This window comes from Trifolium pratense, linkage group LG1 (genome assembly GCF_020283565.1).
Source record: "Trifolium pratense cultivar HEN17-A07 linkage group LG1, ARS_RC_1.1, whole genome shotgun sequence".
NCBI lineage: Eukaryota > Viridiplantae > Streptophyta > Magnoliopsida > Fabales > Fabaceae > Trifolium > Trifolium pratense.
In genome coordinates this window covers 38,211,444-38,223,717 of record NC_060059.1, presented here as the reverse complement: position 1 = coordinate 38,223,717, position 12,274 = coordinate 38,211,444, and the positions used below count along the sequence as shown (strand labels likewise).

General features: G+C 33.4%; 1 protein-coding gene across 1 annotated transcript; it reads left to right on the top strand.

Moving 5' to 3' along the window:
- The first annotated feature begins 258 nt into the window (after positions 1 to 258).
- LOC123915102 (protein tesmin/TSO1-like CXC 2) lies at positions 259 to 6,361 on the top strand. The gene is made up of 11 exons (XM_045966256.1): positions 259 to 586; positions 1,379 to 1,536; positions 1,625 to 2,165; positions 2,284 to 2,433; positions 3,275 to 3,792; positions 3,879 to 3,950; positions 4,034 to 4,217; positions 4,300 to 4,398; positions 4,493 to 4,559; positions 5,331 to 5,499; positions 5,615 to 6,361. The coding sequence occupies exons 1-11, from the start codon at positions 482 to 484 to the stop codon at positions 6,171 to 6,173; spliced, it is 2,622 nt and encodes an 873-aa protein (XP_045822212.1). The 5' UTR covers positions 259 to 481; the 3' UTR covers positions 6,174 to 6,361.
- The last annotated feature ends 5,913 nt before the right edge of the window (positions 6,362 to 12,274 follow it).

Sequence of the window (12,274 nt, the reverse complement as noted above, 5' to 3'; positions counted from 1 at the left end):
AATCATTTTTAAAAATCAAAAATAGAATTATTATATTTATACTTATTACTCGTATAATATTGCATAATACTGCATAAACAAAAATAACACAAGTTGTTAATCCAAAAAAAAAACTAGTTTGTTAAAAAAAACAATAACACAAATCAGTGTTTCCAAGAAGACAGACCCGACCCGGTACAATAAGATAGACCCGACCTGGCCCAATAAGAAAAGAGAAGTTGATTGATTTTTATTTGAGTTCCCGCTTGCATTTTAAACGCCCGCCCTATATGCTCGTATATTTCACGCGCCGCACGCACTCTCTCTCTTTCTCTCTCTCTCTCTAAAATCGATGATATAACCAAAAAAAAAAAAAAAACAAAACAAAAATGGTGAGTGAGTTTCATTATTATCACTGAAGAGAGAGAGAGAAAGAAAAAGAGGGGTTAGGGAATCGAATGATACAGTGACTCAGTTGAATTCATTCTTGCTTGATTGTTTCATGGATTCTCCAGAACCTTCTAAGATCAACAACAACAACAACACTTCTTCTTCTTATTCTTCTCTCTCCACTCTCAATGCCGCCGCTGAATCTCCTCAAGTTCAAGTATCACTCTTTTTCTCCAATTACCTTTTAATTCGGCTTCTTTACACCATTCTATACTTTAATTCCATTTCGATTTATCTCTTCTTATTGCTTTGTTTGCTTATCATGCTATCAATGTATTAAAAAAATTCATTTTTTTGGTCAATTAGTAGTATTGGTGGTCAGAATTTTAACTTGAGTAAGAGTGGGGAATACTTGTTCAAAACCCGACCCGTATGTAATGTTCATATCAACTGAGTTATGTTTACGAGACATCAATGTATGACTTATTATTGTGAGATCTATTCAATATAAACCAATTTATTTCATTTAATGCACTCTTGTCAAATTGCCCTTATATTGCTTACATTGTGGAATTTTAACAAATTGCTATGTTTCGCAATTGGAACAAAATTCTATTTTTTGTTTTATGCAATAGACAACATATTTTAATGTGTGAATTATTGTGAGAGACTTGTTTCGAATTGCGTTTGTTTAGGGTAACTCATTTTGTTTCATTTGTTAATGAAACCACATTGTCTCATTTACTTTTTTGCATAAACTGAATGATGAATAGGAATAAGAAGGTTATCGATTAGGTAAGTGTTAATGGACTTTGGAGGATTTCTATACATGTGCATTGTACTGCCACGCTGCCACGCGCTTTCGTGTTTCCTGAACTGTCTATTTTGTTTATAGATGTTTAGAAATAGAGACTAGTGTGTTATTTAGTTGCCTTGTGTAGTATTTTTCTGGCTTTCATTTCTAGTATTATGATTAATGAATGAAATTCACTTGTCGTCTCAATTTTAGGAATCTCCCTTTTTGAGATTTGTCAACACTCTATCTCCAATAAAGCCCGTCAAGGCTTCTCACGCGACACATGGGTTTCTCGGACTCAATTCTCCACCTCTTGTATTCAAGTCGCCGCGTATTAGTGATCACCACCGTGAAAAACAATACTTGGAAAGGTTTGTGATTTCAATTCCGTGTTCGTGTGTGTTATGTTTGTTACTGACAAGGCACTGGCTATTTGTTGACATGTTTTATATGTATCAGGCCTCAAGGTAGCAATTTGTCCAGTGGGGAAATATCTCAAAGTGACATCGGAGACAACAGTCTTGGTGAAGCTCGTGGTGATTTGAAGAAATTGACTTCTCAGCAGTCATTGCCAGAGGGGTTTATAACAGATGCCCAGAAGGAATTTGGCGTCAAGAACGATGCGAATAACGAAAGCTGTAGTCCTCCACAATCTGTTGAGGAATATTTGGCTGATCCCGGGGAGGATCAATTGTTTCCAGTCAACCCAGAAACGGAACAATCTACTGATGCGGTTGGGTCATCCTTAACTGAGACAGAGAGAGTTATATTAAAATTTGATAGGAGTGATGGTCCTAGTAACAGAGCAGAAGAACTTTTGCCTCTGTTGGAGGAATCTAATATGGTTCATCAAGAAAGGCAAGCATATGTTGAAAATAATTCAATAGTAGAAGGGGAGAAAAATGGTGCTGAATTAGTTTCTCAAGAGCACGTAAACTTAGGCTCGAGTTCAGGTGCAGATGCTTTTGATAAACAATATTGCAATGATTCACTTCCCCAGGTAACTAAGTTCTTGCTGTCTTATACTCTATATTTGTAATGTTGATGTAGGGCATGATTAGTGTGAGCTAGATGTCCTTTAGTTTCTTTTGATTGATCTACAAAATTTCAAGCTTCAGTGTGTAGGAAATGATCAACGACATCAGAGTGACTGTAAACCTCAATTGATGCCTGATCCTATCCAGGATGTTAAAGAATTCGAAAATTCCAATGAGATGGTGTCAACATCACAAGTAAATTCAGAGAATATCCCACAAGATGGCTCTGAGGTAATCACTTTTTCCCCCTCAGGTTTATTGCATTCCGCCAAAGGAATGTGTTAACTTTTGTGTCAATTTTGTGGTCTTTTTATGCTTTCCCCCTCTATGAATGAACCAGTTTTATGTCTATGTCTGTGTTCTTTTATGCTTTAACACTAAATAGACTCTTTCAAGGTTAATGATTATATGCTTGAGTATACTTCTATTTTTTTTAATCACCGGCATTTATTATATCCAATTAAGAGAAGAGTACATTACATGCATTCTATTGGTACTTGGCAGACTTAATCTTTAAAATCTAATAATGCCTCAATGATCTTGTTTGTTTATGGACCTTTGCATGTGTCATCACAAGATATTTATTAACGAAATTATCGGCAGTAGTATACTACATATTTCTGCAGAAGATGGGTGCTGTAATCAGACATCTCTAACTAAAAATTCCCCCCAATTTTCTGCTTTTCAAGTTTTCCTTTGTTTGGAGGTTTTAAAATTGTGCTTTTTTGGTACTTGCATTTTCTCAATCAAAGATTGTTAATAAAATGTGGTTCCTGATATTACATCATGGACTCAAGGTTAAGGGCATCTCTTAGAATAAGGAAGTCAGTTTTCTTTTTATGAATATATAGCATGGAATATATTTTGAATGAAGAAAAGTCAGCAATAATTTGTTGGCTACAAGGTTTTGGTCATGTAGGATGACACTATAGTGGTCTAATAGCATTATATACTTATGCAGAATTTATATAGGATAAAAAGTTGCAGTCTGATTATCAGGAATTTGCGATTTTTAGTACAATTTAATGAAGATTTTCTTTGTGTAATATAATAATTTTTACAATCAATGTAGGCTAGTCTAAAGTATCATGGCTTCCGTAGACGCTGCCTACAATTTGATGAAGCTGCTTCTATTGTTCTTGGAAGTAACAAGTTTCATGTGAAAATGAATGCAACTTCAAGCAACGTGAAAATAGTTCCTGTGGCAGGTTCAAAGCCACCAGGCATTGGGTTGCATTTAAATAGCATTGTAAATGCAATGCCGCCTAGTCGTGCTTCAATTTCAGGTGTGAGATTATCAGATGGTTTACAGGGGATACAATCCAAACCTTCTATAAGTCTGCATAAAGTGGAAAGTGTGACAAGATCCTCGGTTCCGTCCAATATGGATGGTCAATCGTTTATTGATACTAGAAATGAGAGCCATGAAACTGATGCTTCAGTAGTTGCAGATTCTTTCATTTCTGAGTCTCCTATCTTGAAAGAATCCATCGACCTATATCCGGCAAATACAAATGATAAGAAGAGAGTTAGCCCTACAGAAGTTGAAAATACTGAGGAATCAAACCATCGTAGCACCTCCAGGAAAAAGTCAGTTATCATGATCTTTCTCAAAGTTCATATTTTTTATTCTTTACATGTTTGCTAGTTTCACCAAATATTGCATTGCTCTATAGGAAGAAAACAAGTGCTGATGATGCCAGTGGCCCTAAGAGTTGCAACTGTAAGAAGAGTAAATGTTTGAAACTGTGAGTACATTTTTATATATGTTTTGATACTGTACTTTATATGATATGAAAAATCAATGTATTTTGATTTGGGTACTTTGCAGTTATTGTGATTGTTTTGGTGCTGGACTCTTCTGTGGCGAGGATTGTGCTTGTGAAAGCTGTGGTAACAGAGTAGAATTTCAGGAGACAGTTGTTGAGACAAAGCATCACATTGAATCTCGTAATCCACAGGCATTTGCTCCCAAGATTGTACTGTGTGCGGCCGATGTTCCACCAAATAATATGGTATAAGATCCTCATACTTTACTGTTGTTCAACCTCTTGGAATTCAGAGAAATTAGGTGATATTTTAATGTGACATTTGCAGGAAGATGTGAATATGACAACACCGGCATCGGCAAGGCACAAAAGAGGTTGCAATTGCAAAAAGTCAAAGTGTACTAAAAAATATTGTGAATGTTTTCAGGTTGTCTATATTATCCACATTTCTATGCTCTAAATATTTCTCCAGTTTTGCTGTGTCCGCTAATAGATTTCTTTTTGGAAATATTTGTCATAAGGCTAACGTTGGATGCTCGACTGGATGCCGATGTGATGGATGTATGAATGCTTTTGGCAAGAGAGAAGGTTAGAACTCATAATATGAACATCTATTTTAAATACTTAATGCACCGCACAATTTAACTTTGTTTGGTCCGTAGAAATGTTATGGATTGATGTTGGGAGGTTTTGAATTTACCTAATACTAATCCTTGTAAGGAAAATTGTTGAGGCCAGTCCAGCATGATTTTTATGTTTTTTGATGATATGTCTAGAGTTGAATCCAGAACATCAACTCAAACCCCACCCACCATTGTGCCCAGGTAGATTGCTAGAGATGGTCATATAAGCCATACAAATGACACTCCATTGATGTTTACCGTGTTATAGGAGTTAATATTAACATTGACATATATTAGAGAGACTGAAATGAAACATTGAAAATCAAAAGCAATTTTTCTTATTTTAGGAATTCAAACTGGCAAGCCATTTTTTTTTTAAATTTAACTGGCAAGCCATTTTATAGAGACTAAATTGAAAATTGGTGCGAGTTACATAGACTTCAAAATTATTTTAGCTTTTAAAATAGGGTCTTGCTAACGCGTGCCCTAATTGATTGAGGATTTCATAAAAGGAAATTTTATCTTGAAAATACAAGTTGTTACTTTTATCAATGTAATAATTACACCACTTTTTTATACAAAGATACTTCTTTTGGTTTTTTAACTAATGCCCTTAGGGCACTCATTAGCATTCTACTTTAAAATATAGTTGATTTCTTTTTAATGCCACATGGTGGAAGAGAGGGTACAGATGATTAAATATTTTGGTTAATGTAATTCACATTTTAAAATTCAGATTTTGTGGCAATGGAACATGCTTTGAGCAAAGAGAGGGAGAGTAGCATTGTTGAAGAAGGGTTCGATGACACACTTCACAATAAACAGAAAATGGTGACAGTTAGGACAGGCTTGTTTCGACCAGTAAATCACCTCTCACCTGTAACACCATTGTTGGAATGCTCTGAGTAAGATTTCTTTCACTACAAGTCTTCCTATATTGTATATAGAATAAGAAGTTATTATCTTGAGTATTTTGATGTCTCTGCCTTTGTGCTGATTGGCCTTTTTCCATTTGTCCAGCCAAGGCAAGCAGGCTGCAAAGTCCAGAGTTCCTTCTGCAAGTTGGACTAAATCTTCCAAAAAATCACGGAGCAGTCTTGCACATTCGGAGTCGAATAATTCTCAAAAGAATGCACCTACAGGTCCTTCACCTAAAGATAATGAGTGGTTAGATCTTCCACCATACCAACTCTCCAATAGATGCGGTATTCGCCAATTGTCCGGGGGTTCTCTTCGTTGGCGCGGTAGTTCACCAATTACCCCAAATGATTCCAAAGATGATGAATCAGACGACAAGCTCTTTGACATTCTAGAAGATGGAACACCTGATGTATTAAAGGAAGCTTCAACTCCCATCAAGTCTGTGAAAGCAAATTCTCCGATCCAAAAGAGAGTTTCTCCTCCACAGAATCATATACTTCGGATTGGATCAAGCTCCTCAGTTGGTGGTTTGAAAAGTGGCAGGAAATTTATATTGCAATCTGTTCCTTCTTTTCCGCCGTTGACTCCTTGTGCTGATTCCAAAGCTATTCGCACTGCCAATGAGGATTCGGGCAACAGCACAGATAAAGTGACATAACCCAAAAGCTAGAGAACACCCTCAATGTGTGTATTATGGTTGGCATCTTGTCTGGTAGGGGTATGTTGACATATACTATGTAATAAATGTTTTAGAATTTTGCCATTTATATGCTTATGTGTGAATCAATGCACAGTTGCAGTTATGACTGGATCATCCTTCCAATGTGTAGTATTTATATTTTTCACGTTGAAAGCTGTGTTTAGTTCTTTCTTGGAACAGATTCTGCGTAGTTTATATTTTTCTTGCCCCCACACTAAGATTGACAAATCTGGTTTTTACGTCAATTTATTTTGGCTAAGTGAAATTGAAATGTAGACAACTCCTAAATTTGTAGAATTTACCTCATTTAAAATAAACACATATAATATATATTTTAACTATTTGTACTTCATTTGTTCCTTACTATATATATATATATATATATATATATATATATATATATATATATATATATATATATATATATATATATATATATATATATATATATATATATATATATATATATATACTCTTTTGCTGCTCAAAAAAAAAATTTAACTTATTTAATTTTGAACGTAATCTAAAATATTAACAACTTTATTTTTAATTTAAAAATTTAAGTGTTATGAATATTAATTAAAGAAAAGGGCGCCCCTAATTTGGACCTTTTTTTTAATGACAAAATTAATATATTATTATTTTTAAATTAAAAATAAATTTTAAATATTAGATAATTCACACTTAATTGATTTTTTCTCATTCTCATTAGTTAAATATGACTATAGTCATACATTTCAATGACAAATAACGTAACAACTATGTGCTTATCAATATACGTATCTTGTAAAGAAATAATATTTCTCGCATTTTTTTATGAAACCCCCCTTTTATATTATGTATCTTTTTCTTTTTTTTTTCAATATTTATGTATCTATTATTTATCAAATAACTTATTATATTTAAATGTTCACGAATCTTAATTCAACTGGTTGAAATATCGAAATTGCAATGTCTCATTTCATCTATCTACCCAAAAAACCTTATTATATTTAAATAATCACATAAAATTTTACAATATTATATTATTTTATCAATATATAATTACTTATTTGTTTTATTTCTCAAGTATTTTCATTTTTTTTTCAATTTTTTTTCTTTTCCCGCACACATTACCTGTTGGGAGACATTGTTGAGAACCCATTACCTGTTTAACTCTTAATGTACTCCCTTCATTCATCCGTCCTCTTTTATAAACAAAAAATATTCTATTAGGATCTTTGAATAATTGATTTAATTGGTATATAATCATGAAAGGTTGCTTAAAAAAAAATATTGTTATAAAAATAATCACATTTTTTTTAGACAAATGGGGTGGAGATTGGGAGGTACTTTCGGATATTGATGGAGGCTTGTGGGGTGGAGGTATAATCGAAAGACTCATCATTTGACAGGTTTAAATTTAATCTTCGTTTTAGTTTATATTTATATTTTGTGTTTTTTTTTTTAACCAAACAAACTTAATTCATATCATGAACTAATAAATGTTCAATACACGAGGGAATAATCTCAAATCTATGGAAACTGACCCAAACATTGGCCGCCCTAGCAAGAGTATGAGCAACCAAATTCGCTTGTCTCCTAACAAACTTAACCTCAAAGTTTACACAAGAAGATGACATGAGAAGAATAATGTCGTTAACAATTAAATTCTGAATTGTCTCGTCTTCTCGAATGGATAGCGTCAACCAACAACTTTGAGTCACTTTCAAATTGAACTCGGTCAAATCCACGATAGATAGACTCTCATAGCATGTAATAGTGTTCATGCTTCGCCTTCCACTATGGAGTAAACATGTTGCTGCCATTGAGTCAATCCAGCCACAAACTGCCCATTGTAATGTATGTTTTTCGGCTTCTAGCCTTAATAGGGTTATATCAACAATCCGGCCCGGGTACACTTTAGGATATTGATGGAGGCTTGCGGGAGTGGAGGTACATTCGAAAGGGCAAACCTGCAGATTCCACGAAGAATGTTATGATTCAAAATAGCATATGAGAAAATACACTTGGCATAACATAATTGGTTGAGGTAAATGGACACATGATTAGGGTTGTGCATAAATAGTGAAATGAGGATCAATAGTTGCTATGAAGAAAATTGATGAAAGTCTCTAGCTCTCTCCCTTTGGTACTCTCTTGTAGAGTAATGGTTAAGTGTTAGATTTAATCTTCTTGTATCATTTCCTTAATGTTTCTTTTGTACTAAGAGCACCAATTTTAATTGGGTTCTCATCTATCAATTTTACTTTAAATTCAATAATCAATTTGCAATTATCCATATTTTATATTCCCAATTTTGAGAACCCTTACAATGGTGCTCTCAACCTTACAAAACACAAATTTTTTCAGATGTAGTTGTATAGGTTTCATGCACCAACTCATCGGTGAAATCCTACGCATCCTACACAAAATTTAATAAAAGAAAGACAAATAAATTACATTATTGTCAAGCTATTAGTGTCTCAAAACCATTCATCTTATATTGTCAACCCATGTGATGTGACTCTACAGTCCGCTATTCATAGCAGTTTCACACGGTAATAATTTGCATTGTTGATTTGAGATCGGACGGTTTAAATCACTTACACAAAATTATTTCAATAGTCTATTTTAGATCGGACGGTTGAGAACTTTAACCGTGTGGCGCAATTACATTAAAAAAAACTAATTCCAATTTCCGACTATATGTTCAGGTTGAGATTCATGGTTCATAATTGTTTTAAAACACCTCAATACACTTATTATAAAAATAAAAATAAAAAATAAAAAAAACCTCAATACACCTTTTGTAAACAAAACAATATGTTCAGGTTCCAATGCACGACACCGCCACTACCCGGTGCTGTTTAGCCGGGATGCCTGGTTGAGGTCAATGTGATCCATTCAATGCCAAAACTCCATTATCAAGCAACAATTTAACCTTGTTAGGCAACTGATGTTGAGAAAGAAAACTGTAACGTTTAACACAAGCAATGATTTTTTTGTCAGATATCTAGGGTAAACTTCTTCTAAGAAATCTAGGGTTACCATTAACAATGTGAATAACATCAGAGTTAGAAGCACCTTTAGAGAGTAAAAATTGAAACTTAGGTAAAAAAAATGGGGACTTCTTATTGAGACCCAAATAAGTGGCAAACTCTTCCTAAGAGTTTTATGACTGTATGCACAAGTCAGATATCGAACACAGAATCTTAGTTAAAATAGTAGAGACACACACTATCTCATCTAAGTGTTCTTAGGTAATTAATAGTAAGTTGTAAAATATAAGAACTTAATTGTTAGTAAATGGTTAAATATATGGACCAACTTGACAATTTAATAGAACCAAAGATTTTTTTAAAATATTTATTAAGACAGGAAACCATTTGAGAGTGTTTTACATGGAATAATTTGATGGTTTGCTTATGTTCCTTGTTTACTCCCTTTTCTTATGTATAAAATGTGTCCCTTATTTGGAAAATATATTTCACCATCCATCGCAAAACCTGGATCTTCTCCGGCCGCTGGATGGTCCTGCACAAATTTCTGCCATTAATTTTAATTTACCGTAGCAATCAATATGGAATGAGGGATGGCTCGTATCAGCAGCGCAAAACATGAAATATAAATAGCATGAGAGGATTCAAATTCATCCGACACTCTAGAAATTACAATGTATGTTAAGTTTTGTTTAGACAAAATTGATCTTGAATTGGTGTTGATCATAAAATTATTTATATTGAGATACCTTTGTAAAAAAGGTGATTTACATTAAAGATATTGTTTAGATAATTTTTTATTGAAATTATTTTTACACCTCAAAATGCATCTTAATTATCTTAGAGGACATAAGGAATAGAGAATAAGATTTCTTGCATTCAAATTTTCTCAGGTTCATACATACATTTGTACTATTTTTTTGACAGGACATACATTTGTACTATTATTCAGAGTGTTTTTGGTCTTTTCCTCATCTAACCTTTTATAATCCACTTAGCCAATATAAAAAATGCACTTTCTCTAGACTCATTAGCTCTGTAGCCATCAAACTATCAACCAACTATAAATTATTTAGAGCAATGAAGGAATAAAAGGACTTTTGTAACTATCAACCATTGGTGACAGACTTTTTTCTAGTTAGCCAGAATAGAAAAGGATTAGTAGGAAAATATGTTACCAACGTTCAGCTAACTAGTCTTAGTAGCTAATCATGTATTTTAAAATATATAGGAGCATGTGGAATACCTTTAAAAATATGCTAAAAATATGGAGATATAAGTTGTAATGCAACTAACTCGTACCAAAGTAAAATTGAGTAGATATCTCCTATATTTAATAGGCAACAAGCTTAATATGAGTTTGAATGATACCTTATCAGATAACACTTCACTAATTAAAAATAATTTTCAAACCAAATTAAATAAAATAAATTATGAAATAAGCAACTTTTGGAATATTCAACAGATACAAATTGATACATCAAAATTACATACCCCTTTTCTATATAATATTTTGGGTTCCTAAACTATTCTAAGTTTTTTCATCTGTATTCTGAATTTTCATAATATTTCACATACATCAAAATTACATCTCTTTTCTATATAAACTGTTCTCTATTCTGGTTCCTGGTAAACTATTCTGAGTTTCTTTTTATCTGTATTATGAGCTTTCAAACCATATATCAAAATTACATCTCTTTTCTATATAAACTTTCCATGTAAACTATTCTAAGTTGTTCTATATAAATTGTTCTCTATTCTGGTTTCTAGTAAACTATTCTGAGTTTTTCTTTTTTATTTGTTTTATGAGTTTTCAAACTATTTCATACATCAAAATTACATATCCTCTTTTTTATATAAGTTATTCACTATTCTAATAAATTATTCTCAATTTAGCATCAGCAACGACAAAAACTACAAAAACATAAGGAGTCACACCACCATAAATTAGAACCCATCAAATCAACCACCATAGATGAGCATTTTTCTTCATGTATGAAGAAGATTCTTCGTGCACGAAGAAGAATACCCCTCTATGTTTATGCTTGTATATTTACATACACACACATACCTACATTCAATTTGAATTAAAATCTAGTTGTACTCGAACAACTTATTTAAAAGACAAGTATCCAAATATTAAAAGCTAGTCCTTGCTAAAAGTGTGATTGATCATGCATGTCATTATATTCAATTACAGTTACAATTGATCACTCATCTCCTCTTCTTCATTATATATATATATATATCAGTAATTGGCATGCTACCATCAGTTTTGCATAATCAATCCAATATTCATGATTATGCAGCCTGTGTTTTGAAACATCATGGAGGAACTTTTCAGTTTAAAGGACCTTGGTTCACAAACATTGCCAACTTTGTCCTCACGTGATCCCATGAATGTGCACCACACCACTAGCAAGAATTTCACCAACTATGGGAAAGGGTCTGATTTCCATGAGATTTTTGAATTTCTGGGTGTTGGTATTTTCAATTTGGATTCCGATGAATGGAAACAAGAAAGGACACTACTTCATTCATTGCTCAAAAACAAAATCTTTGAGATATTCCTTCAACAAATCATTCAAAATAAGCTACAGAATTGCTTATTACCATTTCTTGATCAAGCATCCAAAGGAGTGAAATTATTTCTCTGGCGCACATTAAGAGGTTATCTTCCGGTTCGCGGTCATATAGTGCAGAAAGGTGTTCAATGGAGTAACAACTAACAAGTGTCCTGACTGTGATATGTTTGAAGAAAACGAATGGCACTGTTTCTTTGGATGAGTGAGTACACAAGAAATTTGGAAAGAAACCGAGGATTGGTAGCACATCGATAAGTACATGAACAATGCTAACGGGTATGTATCTATGGTCTATGCAATGATTGATGATCTAGACCTGAATACTATATCCAGAATTGTTATGGTTATGTGGACAATTTGGTGGAGACGCAATAAAAAATGTTGGAACAAGCAGATGCCGACAGTCATTAGGCACGCGCGAGACTCACTGCAAGACTGGATTCAAGTACGGCTGCAGCATAACAGACAGCAGAGAACAGGTCCTGAACTGGCG

Excerpts from the sequence above, each read along its gene's own strand:
- LOC123915102 (XM_045966256.1), top strand. The coding sequence starts at position 482 with ATGGATTCTCCAGAACCTTCTAAGATCAACAACAACAACAACACTTCT. Across the intron at positions 2,166-2,283 it reads GCAATGATTCACTTCCCCAG|TGTGTAGGAAATGATCAACG; the intron begins GTAACTAAGTTC and ends TTCAAGCTTCAG. Across the intron at positions 3,951-4,033 it reads AAGAGTAAATGTTTGAAACT|TTATTGTGATTGTTTTGGTG; the intron begins GTGAGTACATTT and ends GGTACTTTGCAG.